General features: G+C 39.5%; 1 protein-coding gene across 2 annotated transcripts in view; it reads left to right on the top strand.

The window, feature by feature from the left end:
- Positions 1–13,969, top strand: part of ST7 (suppression of tumorigenicity 7) — a 147,980-nt gene that overhangs the window by 118,994 nt on the left and 15,017 nt on the right. For both annotated transcript variants that reach the window (XM_074144543.1, XM_074144542.1), the window contains 2 exons: positions 6,149–6,221; positions 7,765–7,867. In XM_074144543.1, coding sequence (XP_074000644.1) covers positions 6,149–6,221; positions 7,765–7,867 — 176 coding nt within the window. The remainder of the gene's footprint in view (positions 1–6,148; positions 6,222–7,764; positions 7,868–13,969) is intronic.

Below are 13,969 nucleotides of genomic sequence, written 5' to 3' on the forward strand. Positions count from 1 at the left end.
ATCAAGAGAACAGTTTCTCTTCTTTCCCATTACATCGTTTTCAGCTTCTGCTTCTAAGAACTAGTTTCTTTCCTCCATGTCAAAATCACTTGTCACTTCAACTAGGTCTCTTCATCAGTTCTGTGTCTGTTCATACCGTCTGGTCTCTTTATTTGCCATATGTTTCTGTGGGATTATTTGTTTGTCCTGCTTGTGCAAAAGCACAAAAAGTCTAGACTAATTATTCTACTCTTGCTGTTTCTAATCTCCTATAGGGAAAATTATTCCTTCCCCTCTATAGGCATTTAGGATTGAACTTGATCAAAACAAAGGGGCTGACGCCTGCCTGGTCACTGAGATATGCGTCTCAGCAAGAGTTGCATATGAGGTGTTCACAACCAGCAGTAACCCTCCAAATCTTTCCATAACTGAACAGTGTAAGTTTTAGTTGTGGTCATGGCAAAATAAACACTTTTTGTTTGTGGTGAAATATTTTTCCCACCCTATCAGGGGACCAAAATCCAGGCCTGAACATACACAGTGGCTCTGTGTTTGTGTTTGACTGGGGTGTCTCCCGCCACTGAGGAAGAATGTCAAAGTACAGAGAATTGGAACTGCTTTGTTTTGCAAGCGCAAAGTAAGCGTTAGATCAGTTTGTTCAAAGTTTTGCTCCCTCCAGCATGTTTTCTACCACGTTTTGTGGAAAAATGCAATGACTATTCTCATGGGAGATAGTACTACAGGATATTAGATCTTTTTGACAAAGTGTTTTTCCCCTGATGTTCAGTTCATACCTTCCTTTATTGAATTCCATCCCATTACTCTTGCTTTTAACCATTTGTATGAGCTTAATTCACTTTCTTCCTTAATGTTTGTGTCTTTATAGATGATTGTGTCTCTTTTCTGTCATCACTGACCTAACCTGCACGTATTTATTTGCTAGAGCACTTTCAGTCTTTCCCATAAGCAATTTTTCCTACCACCTGTGCAAGAGCTGACAATCTAGCCTGCAGGTGCAGAGAACTGAGGGAGTTCTTTGCTGACAGGTCAAGTGTTGGCCTATCACTTAAAACACTAGAGTCTACAGACAGGATGAGGGAGAGAAAATCAGAGCTGGGGTTCACCCCCAAGCTGTAGCACAATACATATCCTGTTTTCCACCATTTTTTGTTTTACCTCTTTGCATAACTTCTTCCAGTTTGTTGGTATATATTCAGTCACATATTTGGAAATACGTGAATGATTCCAGTAGCTTAATGTAGTCTCTCTCCAGTGCTATATGAAGAAGAGCTAGCAGTTTGACTGGAGGGATCCAGTCAAGGACTGTGCAAATCATGGCCCCAGATCTACAGCATATTTCAGCAAATATTTAAGTCCTATTAGTGTTGATAAGACTATTCGACTATCTGAAATTAAGCCCATAGGAATCTGTATTGTTGACTTGGGAATAACATATGCTTCAGGGTCAAAATGGGGAATAATTTCTGATCAGTGACCTAGTTTTTACATTTATTAATGACTAAAGCAATTGCAGCATGCCTGTCTCTGATGACTTGGATGGAAGATATTGCACCAGTCCATATCCAGATTCATCCTTTCTTGGTTTAGTTGCTATTTTATAAAAACAGTAGATCCCATGACCTAGTTAGATGATACATGGCATCTGCTTGAATCAGAGAAGAAGTGATATTACAGTTGCAAGTCTCTATCCATAGCATCTTTCCATTAGTTCACTCTCACAAGCAACCGCTTATGAAGCAAATGAACAGTAAGAATTCACTTTGCCAATCCTCCCCATAGTTGACTGGGGCTAATCGAAAGAAAATGCTCATAAATTAATTCTAGACTATTTTGTATTCTGTTTAAATATACAAGCAATAAGGAAGAAGGAGAGCCTTTTTTAGATTGACACATCAGTTCTTACTTGGCAAAAATGTCCTGATGGTTTTGACAACAGAATAGCAGTCACATCTTTCAGCGCATTGTGGGAGCTCCACGAGTAATCACAGGAGGGTGGGAAACAGTGTATGTGAAGTTATTTTGCCAGATGGCTCACAGAGCTGGACACAGTCATTTATGAAAAACTTCAGTTTGGTTCCTGACAGAAGACGTATCTCCTAGGGCTAGTTAGTACTTGATTCTCTTGCTGAATTCAAATTGTAACCAGACATAATTGTCTTATGCTTTTCTCTAAAATACGAGGGTCCAGTTTTGGAGATGAAGCCTAAATAATACAAGGATTTTGAAGTATTGTAGTTCTCAGACCAGGATATAGCAGAACCAAATACTTACGGTCTACTATGGAGGAAACAAAAAGCAAAACGCTTTTGGAGGGAAGCAGGCATGGACCTACTGATGGCTATCTCCACAGCAACATAAACATGAACATTTATATGTATTTCTTCCGCTGCCAAGGGACTGTAGGTATTATCCTCAAATAATTGCTTCTTGCTCATTAGGAGCATAGTACTGAAGGAGGCCTCCTGGGTGAGTCATGTCCCCCACTGTTGCATTTACTACATGATATTACCCATTCCATGAGCTGAGCAAGCTCTATCCTAGAATCAGCCATTTTGTTTGCCCCACTGTTCTACCTGGAAATCTGCCTCAAAAATCTACTTCTTAGAAATCTTCTTTTAACCTTCAGCCTAAATTAAATTCTGAACTGTTTATTCTTGTGCTAACATTATCCTGTACCTAAGCAGACCTTCTCCTTTCCTGGTGTTCCTTGTGGGTATGCATGGGGAACAGTTGTATCTTCTCTCAGACTTTATTTCATTTGGATTGTTACGAAAACATTCCAGTCTTTCTGTTTGATTTTATTGTTCTTGACCATGGGTGGTCAGCTGTGAACACAACATTCCTTGAGAAATCCCATTTCTTCTGCAGGAATGACTCAGGTGGTGTACCTGAGCCTTACCTCATCTCACCACATTTCCCTTCCTTACAGATGCCAGCAGTTCATTGTGGATTATCCCACAATCTAGGCGCACAGATATTTTCAACTCAGGAGCACTTAACTACATACTGGAAGAACCTGTTTTGTGATATGGTGTTTTGTTTTAGTATATTTAGAATCATAGAATCATAGAATCATCCAGGTTGGAAGAGACCCTTGGGATCATCGAGTCCAACCATCTACCCTACACTACAAAGTTCTTCCCTATATCATATCCCCCAACACCACATCTAAACGTCTCTTAAACACATCCAGGGATGGTGACTCAACCACCTCCCTGGGCAGCCTATTCCAATGCCCGACCACTCTTTCTGTGAAAAATTCTTTCCTAATGTCAAGTCTAAACCTACCCTGCTGGAGCTTGAAGCCATTCCCTCTTGTTCTGTCATTAATTACCTGTGCAAAGAGACCAGCACCAACCTCTCTACAGTGTCCTTTCAAGTAGTTGTAGAGAGTGATGAGGTCTCCCCTCAGCCTCCTCTTCCTCATACTAAACAGTCCCAGCTCCTTCAACCACTCTTCATATGATTTGTTTTCCAGGCCCTTCGCCAGCTTCATTGCCCTCCTCTGCACTCGCTCCAGCACCTCGATATCTCTCTTGTATTGAGGTGCCCAAAACTGGACACAATACTCCAGGTGTGGCCTCACCAGTGCTGAGTACAGGGGCACAATCACCTCCCTACTTCTGCTGGTCACGCTATTTCTAATACAAGCCAGGATGCCGTTGGCTTTCTTGGCCACCTCGGCACACTGCCTGGGCATTTAACCCTATATCAAGCTCAGTTCCTACCATATGATATCTTAATCTCTTAGCCAAGAATTGTAATATTCCTCACAACTTGGTCCATTCAGCTTCCGCTGAACATTCTTTACTCAAGTATCAATGGTCTGATGCAGATAGGGCTGTTATACATGTGGTTAGAGGGTTTTTGTGTGTTGAGTGGTCTCATTGTTTGACCTCATGGATTGCATATTAATGGCTGAATTGCCACTTTCTTGCTGTCATTCTGGCTTTTGCTGGCATACCTGCTTTCTTTGATGAAATTCAGCAGCAGCTTTCATTGGCATAACAACTGTTTTTCCTCTGCTACATCATTTATGTACTCCAGACCCTCTTGATTCCTCCTAGTTTTCAGCGCCTTCAAGCAGGTAGAAAAGTGGAGTGGTGTTCTTGTTGCATTATTCAAAGAAGTCCAGGCAAGCATTCTCTTCTTGGTCCTTTTTTTCATATGTGAAGTTTGCCTTTTGCCTGGGAAAATGTATTTCCAGGGACTTCTAGGTAGACTTCTTGTTCTGTGTCATTCATGCAAAATTTTATAAAGGTCAGATCCTGAACTAACATTGCTAGGCTTGAACTGGTGCAGGGGAAGATATTTCCATGAGGCAATAGTGGTTTGATGTCCCTGAGAAACGCTTGCAGGTAAGGGGAAAATAAGGTATTTTATTGACCAGTTGAAAACCTTATAAATGACAGTGTATCGATGGTTTTCTTGGTTTGTTTTTTACTTTTCCATTCTTCTAGCTTTCACTCCATTTATAATTTAATGAATAAGGTTTATACTGAAAGACAGAGGCCGTAACATTCTGAAAAAGGTATTTCTCTTTATTGGAAATCACTTTTAACTCCTAATGTTAAGGAACACCTGGTATAAGCAGGGTTATTGAAGGGGCTTAGAAATATTTTCTCCTCCTGTCATTGAAGATGTGCTCATGTATGTTCTATTAGTGGAGTAATTAACATATCTATCACCCAGCCTGCTTTGCATGCTGTTGATTTTAATTAATTTAGTCCCTACAATTACATATTCCAGTGAAATTATAGTTGGAATATATTATAGGAGAGCTTGCAACAAGATCTTTACATCTAATACTTGAAGTGCAAGTGCATAAGACAATAGAGATGATTTAACAGGTAGCATTTTCAAAGTGCCTCAGTCATTCTGGCAATGTATTCTATGTAACAGAACAACATTCTGCTTGGTTGTTAATAAATGAAGGATGGTAACTGCTGAGATATGACTTGCTTGTCCGCTTTAACTCCTTTTAGGAGCCCTGTCTTGCAAGGCACTGGGGTTCAGTAAATCACAAGTTTCTCTTAACCCTAAAGCTACCAAGCTCTATGGTAATTTTGTCTTTCTCATCAACTGTAGTGACAAAGTGAGGGGTAGAATCTTAGAACAATAGTCAGATTAGCTGCTCTTACTTTTACAGTGGGCCTACTCCAGTGCCTTGTGTTTACTGTGCTGTGTTTTTGTTACTTACTATAAGAAACTATAATATTGCAGTGTGCAAAAGTGTTTGCAGAATCCAGCCTTTAGTGGAGGTTGTTCTTTTTTTTTTTTTTTTTTCGTTTAGCTGTAATGTTTGACTTTTTAATGCTGGACTCTTTCAGTCAGTGTATAATATGTGTCTGCTGGGTCAATTACTAATGTAGAAGTTAATTATTCTCTGTAACAGTGGGAACAAATCTATAACTCAAGTCTGTTAAGCATCATTTCTCTCTACCTTTTGGATGCTTTGTGCCAGTCTACTGGTAGAGAACAGGTATAAATTAAGTTGAACTAATGGTTTAAATCAGGTTTATGGCTCCTGTTTGTCTCCGGAACAGCATAAAATGGCCAGAGACTGGTGAATACTTTGGTCCAAGATTTTCTTAAAAGGCAAACCACCTCGTTTTACTGTTGATCTTTAACTGCATTAAATCTAATGGTGGTTTGCTTGCAAGTCAAATCCATTATTACTTAAATAGCTGTCTTAACTTGTATTGATGCCACATATTCATATTAGACAACTACTTCGGAGTGAAAACAAGAGAAGTGAATAAGATAGCCCTCAGCTGTTACTTAGATGTTTTGTTAACCGTGGAAAAATTCATGTATTCCAGGTTACCTATACACTTATATATGAAGTAATGAAATCTTTCATTATGTCTCTATCATGTCACACTTTGAATTAGTTCTCTAATTAAGCCAGTTGCTGCTTAAATAGCAGTTCCAGTGGTCACCAACACAGGTTTTTAAAGCCTGTATATTGGGTGGAAATTTAAAAATCCATGTGACCTGGCAGTACAAGTCCCAAGATCAGAAAGTATTCTGAATTCATGTAATAACTTTGCATATGCCATGCATACTCTGAAGTATCAATCAAACACTGTTCTTTCTGCGGACTTTTAAATTTTTGGATGTTTACTTTTTTCTTTCTTTTCAACAGATATAAGCTTACCAAAATCAGCAACAATATGTTACACAGCTGCATTGCTCAAAGCCAGAGCTGTCTCTGACAAGTAAGTGCATAAGAACCACTGCCCAGCAAAATTCCTGATTTAACTCAAGATTTCTCTTAGCTGAGCCCACACCCTAACAATCTGCTGGGTTAGCAGGAGAATTCAGTCCTGCAGTAAATTCATAAAATGACTGTATATATATCAGAAAAAATTGCAGTGATCAAAAATTGCACTTCAGATATTACAGAAGAAGAAAAGAAGAGAAATAGCATAAATTCAATTCTTGTTTTGGTTTTATGTATACTGTCTTGGTGAGCTTTGGCTTCCTAGATAGTATCATGAAGATGCAACTAAAAGGTGTTGTGTGGCTGAACCTCTTCAACTTTGTATAAACCTGACCACAAAAAGGTAACAAATAAATATGGATGCACTGGTAGCAATGTAATTTTACAAGTGCTGTCAGAAGACTGCTCATCTACTTAAATAGCGGCAGGTGGATTTAGCATTACTACGTCAGGGATTCTGAGAGGTAGATGACATTCATATTTTTAGAGACGCAAATGTCTGCTCATTCCTGTTATGGTTTTCTCTTGGGTCTCAACCTTCCAAGGTGCTGAGCACACCTACTTGATGCCTGTGGACTTGAGAGCACTGGCCCACTCTGAAAGGGTGCTCAGATCCTTGTGAGATGGAGCTCAAAAATCCTGATTCCGCTCTCAGATGCCTTCACACAAATCCCAGGCAGAGTTGTGTCTGTGCACCTGAGGGTCGAATGCCTCCCTAAAGTTGGAAAGCAAGTAGAGTGGAAAGCCATTTTCTTGACTGACATCCTGACAGTTTTTGCTTTTAAAGTGTATGTACACATCAAGATCTAAGTAATTTTCTTTCATTCTTTTTATTCTGTAGATCGCCAGTACCTACTGCAACATCTTTCCTCCCTACACAGCGACTCCAGCTTGGGAGGGCAGGGCTAAGGTTGTCACAGCTTTCCCTGTGGTGTCTGCCTGCCAAGTACAGCTCTGGAGTTAGCCGTGGGGTGTGAGGTGAGAAAGAGATTGCATGGTCTGGTTTTTCATTCACTGGGGCAGATGATTTGCCCACAGTTTGGGCATACTACCCTCAATGGTGCTGCGGCCAGTAGACCACCCGCTACTGCTGCTGCATCGTGCTTCTATCCCAACCTGACCCAGGGGCATTGGGTTGGGAACCTCCCTAAAACCTCCCCAAACCTGTTTTTAACAGAAACCCTCCAACAATAATTTGGCATTGTTTTGGGTTTTTTTTTTCTTTTCTTTTTTCTGCAACTTCAGCCTTGAATATGCCCCTTAGCAAGATACCTAGAGCAAATTTAGATTAGTGACAGAGAAAGGACTGTTTGAACTGACTTTCTGCCATGATTAGATGCAAACATGCTTTCCACTTCTGCTGGGTTTTTCATTGGCCTTGAAGTAATAGATCACTCGGAGTTTCCACTTGCTATGAAGTTTGGAGAGCGTAGGAAATTAACTCGGTTTGGTTACATGGGCCCATGTTCTAGATTCGTTTTCTGGCTTTTTCTTACTAGCATTTCTGACCTAATGTGTTTTTTTCTTTGTTTTTGTAGATTTTCTCCAGAGGCTGCCTCAAGGCGAGGGCTGAGTACTGCAGAGATGAATGCAGTAGAAGCTATTCACAGAGCAGTAGAATTTAATCCACATGTGCCAAAAGTGAGTATGGAGAAAACATTGTTGTAACTTTAACTCTGCTGAGGACCGAACTCCTGATTTCCGTGTTGGATTAACAAGTGATATTGTGGAAAGGGGAGCAAACAATGGGAAGGGAAAGAAGCCGATAGTATGCACAGTTTTTTTGTTTGGTATTTCACGTTCAGTGTCTTCTACTCTGGACCATGCAACTTGAAATTTTAGCTGAAGTGCGTCCTCTATGTGAGCAACAATTACATGGTGGATTGCAGTAGTAGACACCATCAAATGCTACGCTGCAGGACAGAACCATACATAAAGACAGATTATTATTTACAAAATAGCCCTTAAAGATATTCTAGTTCAAAATAGCTTGTTTTACTTGTTTTGATGATTACATGTAAGAGTATGTTTTTGGCATGCTATACAAAGGAACCTATGTTTGGTGTTCACAGTGTGCTTCATATAAGTTGAATTAGTAATTCCTTATGCAGCACCCTGTCATTAAGTTCTGAGAATGTAAAGCTCAGCGATGAAGAATTGCTGAGAACTACAAAGTAAGAAAAGGGATTTATGTTCTAATTCCCTAATCCCCTCTCTAGATATGTATCTCAGCAGTAAGAATCTTGCCCAGGGGCTACTAGAGGCTAATGTATTTTATTATTTCATCACCTGAAACTCAGTATTGCAGTCTGTAAGTTCATTGTAAAGGCAAACTAGAGGCATCTGCTTTTTGGCCCTTGGAGATCTGCCTCTGACCCTTAACCCACAAACCTTTGGGCCAGTATTGCCCTCTGAAAGTAAGCAGCCTCCACTGGATAGCAGAAGACTAGTGTGTGTTAATGTAGGGAGCCTATTCATTAGGTACAGCTGAACACCAAGTCTGGTGAAGATAAACCCATAACCTCTCCCTTATGTACACATGGATTGCAGAAAGTTCATTCTCATGCGTTGCAGGAATTAAATATTTTCTCTATGAGCTGTATCTGTTATGCCAACCACTGAATAGCATGGTTTAGGTCCCTGAAAGTTAGGCTCTTTGTTTAATAAAATCATCTAGACTTCCTCTACAGGCAGTGGAAAGAAGGAACTATCTTAGACATCTCTAGACAGACTTTTCCTCCGAGGTGCCTGTTTCTACATTGACTATGAAAGGAGCAACTATTTTCCAGTAAAAGCCTGATTTTTAGACAAGAAGATTTAGGTGAGATGAGTCCCTTCATATTATTAGCTGATCTTCTATTTTTGTGCCAAGCTATAAAATGAAAATATTAAATTAAGTTTAGTTCCAGGACTGCTTCTGTGGAGCTCTGTTTACTTTCTTCCATCCCAATGGTTCTTGTACCAACACAACCACTGATACTGCCTTTCTGTCTGGTTGCCTGTTTAACTCCTATTCCAGTCCTCTTCTGGGTGAACCTTTCTGAATGTTTTACTGAAGCCCGGTTAGAGTGTTCTGTCCTTGCTGTCTAAAACATTACCTGTCTTGTCAAGCAAGACATTTTAATCGGTCATGAGCAATCCTTGGGACCCTGTTCTATTTTCCTCACTTACCTCCATGGTTTTGATAATTCTTCCCATCAAAATCTCTTTTAACAGTTTGCGTACTAATGATTCCATATTAACACATATTGTTTCCCTCCTCTTTAAATGAATGGCGTTGCATTTACTTCTCGCATTACTGGATCACTTGATTTTGAGTAGGGATCTTTTTATTTTAAGTCAGTTGTGGCAGTCTGGCTGTTTCTGGGACCAGTTCATTCACTGTTCAGGGCCAGAGATCATTGGCTGCAGTGGCCGCCACTTCTGTACATGCTCCTGATGTCCATCTTGCTGTTGTCTCCATGCTCTGTACTGACGTGAAACTGAGACTAAGTCTTCATTTGTTACCTTTTTGCTTGTTCTTTTTCTGTTTATACTTAAGAGCTTGCTCTTCTTTGGTTTGACTTCCTTTGCAAAATCTGCCTTACTGTAAGTTGTGGCAGTTGCTCCATAACCTCTGTACTTCCAGACCTCCAAGATCCTTCTTTTCTTGTAGATCAGTGCTTTCATACATCACTTGTAACCTCTTTCTCACTACCCAGCTTCTGTTTCGGTGGCTGTTCAATACAAGGCTGAATTTCCTTTCTGACAAGTATCCCCATGCATGAAATGCACATTGTGTGTTATTTTCAGTATTTTTATTTTAAAGAAATTCCAGTCCTCTTCCTCACTTCAGTTCCTGAGCTTTTCAGTCTGTTCGCATTGTTAATTGATTCCTTCAACTTTTAAAAGTTTGTCATTTTGAGAAACATATAAATTATCAGGATAACAAGGCAGTAATGGGAGCAGACTCCCATTTTTAGTTCATATTTTAACATTATAACAGTGTAGCCTAATACAGATTAATATGCAGCTCTGCTGGTTTCACACTCATGCTTTCTGCTATTAGATAAAGGATATTAAGGTAGCAAAAATATATTTTTGGTTATAATTTTATGCACAGTATGGATGTTACAACTCAATTTCCACTCAATTATGATGGAAGTCCTATCCAATTTGTTCTTAATGAATTGGAGATAAGTTGTAGCAAGTAGCATCACAAGAAATCTAACAGTGCCACAAAACTAATAAGCCTTCAAAGCTTCCTTAGGAGTTAAAGACTAATGATTCTCTTGTTCAGACTGAGGAAGAAATAAATTAAAAAGGTGACAAATTATTTAAAGCATTTGCAGAGTTTCCAGCAGAAGCCTTGAAGGCAGAGAACTACACTATTTAAGAGAAAAAAAATGGTTCAATATGTTTCTGGTTTGTCTTGAAAGATTTTACCTTTTTAAGTGAAAATCATTAAAATTTATAATTATCACATAAAAAATTGTGACTGGATATGCATTTTCCAAACATTTAACTTGAAATAGCAGATTTTTGCTAATGAGGTTCTGAGACAAAAGGAAAGCATGGAATACACTGAACACACTGAGAGGTGCTGCTGAGCAGGATTTAGCAAGAAAGGGAGACTGTCTCCCGTTGTGACCTGTTGCAGGTTTGTGTAAAACAACCATGGGATTCTTACAGTGCTGCTGATTTTTCCCTAGGAGATTATGGCCAGATTGCAGCCCAGTGTTCCATAGTGATGTTGCAGAGGTCAGATATGCTTCTTACACTTTCTTTTGAATGTAATCTGAAGACATAGGATGCCCTTAAGAAGAAGCAGTTTAAAAGTCCCAGATTTCCGTCTTTACATAGAGGTGAGAAACCCTGCAAAAACATCTACCCTCTGCATAGAAACCAGTGTGTGTGCATGGTTCTGGGAGTCTTCTCAGTATGTGTGTCATGAAGGTGTTGGCATCCACTTTCATTGATTCTAGATGACTATGCATCACCTTGCGTTTTGTTTTCTGTCTGCATGAAAAATGCCTTTTACAGAGACCTAATATGGCTGACAATCTTTCTTCAGGCAGCCACCCTTCCAGCAAATAACCTTCTTTTGAAACAGATCTCTTCTTCAATTTTTGAATACATTTCAATGACATTTTAATTCCCATTTAATTCCATTACTCTCAGCCAAAGTTGGTAAATTCTCTTTAGTTTTGGAATACACTAGAATCAAGATGTGACATGTGGAGGTACCAGAATTTGGTTTAAGTGAACAAAGGCAGTAGAGAGCTCAGCGCAGGCTGCCAGATCTCTCCAGGCAGCTGGGCTGCTCGCCTGGCTCTGCTGCTTCTGGAAGCTGAGCGTGCAGGGTAAGGCCAGCTCAGGTGTGTCAACTGTGATCTTCTTCTTGACTGCAGCAAAAACGGAACCACTGTCAAACTGATCAAGACTTCTCATTCTGAAGGCATCTTACCTGTAAAAAGGTTTCTGTGCTTCAAAGTGGCTCTTTTTAAGCTGTACCAGAAAAATATCTGATAAAAGATAATATGTCTATTTACAGTTTGTCTTGTTTGTGTTACTGAAACAACTCAGCTACAGCAAACTGCAACTTTATACTTCAGCAGAGATTACCTATGTAAAAAGAAAGCACTTCATCCAGCAAAGTGTTTTCAGGGTTCTTTTTAGTAGAAGAAAAACATAACCAGTAGCAAACTGAAGTCAGCAGTACAGCAGAGTAGAGAACAAAGTGAAGAGCTGTGAATTTCATTGTGAGAAGCAGCACAACAAATTGTATCACTTGCTTGTGAAGATTTGTCTGAATTCTTTTCCAACCATCTTTGTCTTAAATGAGATTCTATGGACTAGTATCCTTTTGTTTTAGTGTGTCACCATGCACTGTGGAGTTTTGATCCCAAGGAAATGTGCTGACACTGTCTGAAAATAAGCTGCTCAAAAATTTGAGTTAAACAAAAAGGTTTTTATTGCCTCTGAAGCAGTTGGGGTATCACTGTATTTCCAGAGGATTTTGTATGGAAAAGAGTGTAGTACATCCTATGTCATGGAGAATACACACACCAGACTTCATCAGTATTATTTATATGTTATGTTTGGAGCTTCCCCACTTATATGTAATGCAACTATCCCAAGCTAACGCTGATAAAGTACCACAGCTGTGTCTGGGACATTCCTCAGTTGTGGAACACCCTTTCTGAACTGATTTGCAAGGCTTCCTCCCTGCATTCAAATTCCTCCTGAAAAGCTCCCCCCATCCTCTTTTTTGTGGTCTGTGAGACACGAGCTATTCAGTAAAGTCAAAGGGAAGAGAGAACAGGTGAGGGTCCATATATCTAGTTGTTAAAAGTGAGTCAAAAGTGTGCTCTGCACATGGTTGTATGGGTTTGCTGTGTAAGCCAGGAGCTCAGTGGATTTAAAGAGAGTACCTGCTGAAGTTTGCTGCATTTGAATCAGATAACTTAAATATTGATGTTACTTAAGAAATGCCAACTTTGTGTGTAAACAGTTTCTTAAAAAGACGTAGCAAACCATTGACTTAAACACTTTTGAAGACTTAGCTCTTCTCCATTTCATTCCTTCTCATTTCTTTCTTATTTAAATTTTTTTAATAAGAACTGTGTGTCTGTATGCTTGTGTGGTTTCTAGTAAGTTGTAGTTGCTAATAGAAACAAATAATGCAAACAAATTCATATACCAGATGGGAAATGAATCTGTTCCGCACACCCCATGATATTACAGAGAAACTATTCCAGACATGTTTAAGAGAGTTTTTAACTGTTCAGTGAGACGGTGATTTGTTTTTGTATCTATCTCCAGCAAAAAGGCCAAACTTCTTAATTACCATCAATCCAATGAGAACTTGTAAGGTGACCTACAAGTGGCTTCTCTGGGCATGTAGAAACCAGTATTTTGGAACTGTTTTAAGCTTATGCTGTTCATCCTGCTGGGAGGAGGAGAGTTCCTGTTTAAACAATGTTAAATTCTCATATTCTGGCCTGGAGGGATGCTGTCACAGGTGCAGGAGTGACTATTGCCTATTTGCAGCCTGAGCTGTAATTTCAGAGGCAAATTGTGCAGTTGAGGAAAGGAAGGAAACCTGCCTGAGATAGGTTGATTTATTTTGTAAAAGGGCACTGAAGTAGCTCATTAATGTGGAATGTTAAAAGCACTCCCAGCAGAGGAGAATTAGTAGCCAGAGTGCTGTCAATATTATGAAATAAATAAATAATGTAATAAATAATGTATATCTCGTCAATTCAAGTAGGAGAAATATAGAATATACCATGTTGCACTTCATGTGTACAAGGTCCATTGTCATCCTCCAACTGCTCGTTAAAAGGCATATTCCCATATGTGTACAGAATGGCTATAGCTGAGCAATATCGACAGGAAAAAGTTTGGAGTGAGAGAAGAGAGAGACCAGAAAAACAAAAACAACAACCAAAAAAGTCCAAGTCAGAACAATGCAGTGGAGAAGGGCTGACTGAGCCATCTGTTGATGACAGAAATCATTGCGCAACTTCAGTATTCACTCATAACTTGATGAAGACTAGGTTATTCTGGCTGAAATTTTCTAGACTGTCTTTTCTGAGCTGATTCCTTTTTTAAAGGAACATGATAACCTCAGATAGCGGTGACATGCTATTTCCTGTTCTAGTTAAACTTCTTCATTTGTCATTGAAAAACAAATGCAGTTAGAGATGTGCTGGGCTTGCCATCTCCATTTCCTACATAATGCTAGCTCTCTGTTAAATT

The sequence above is a fragment of the Numenius arquata genome, chromosome 2 (assembly GCF_964106895.1).
Source record: "Numenius arquata chromosome 2, bNumArq3.hap1.1, whole genome shotgun sequence".
Taxonomy (NCBI): Eukaryota; Metazoa; Chordata; class Aves; order Charadriiformes; family Scolopacidae; genus Numenius; species Numenius arquata.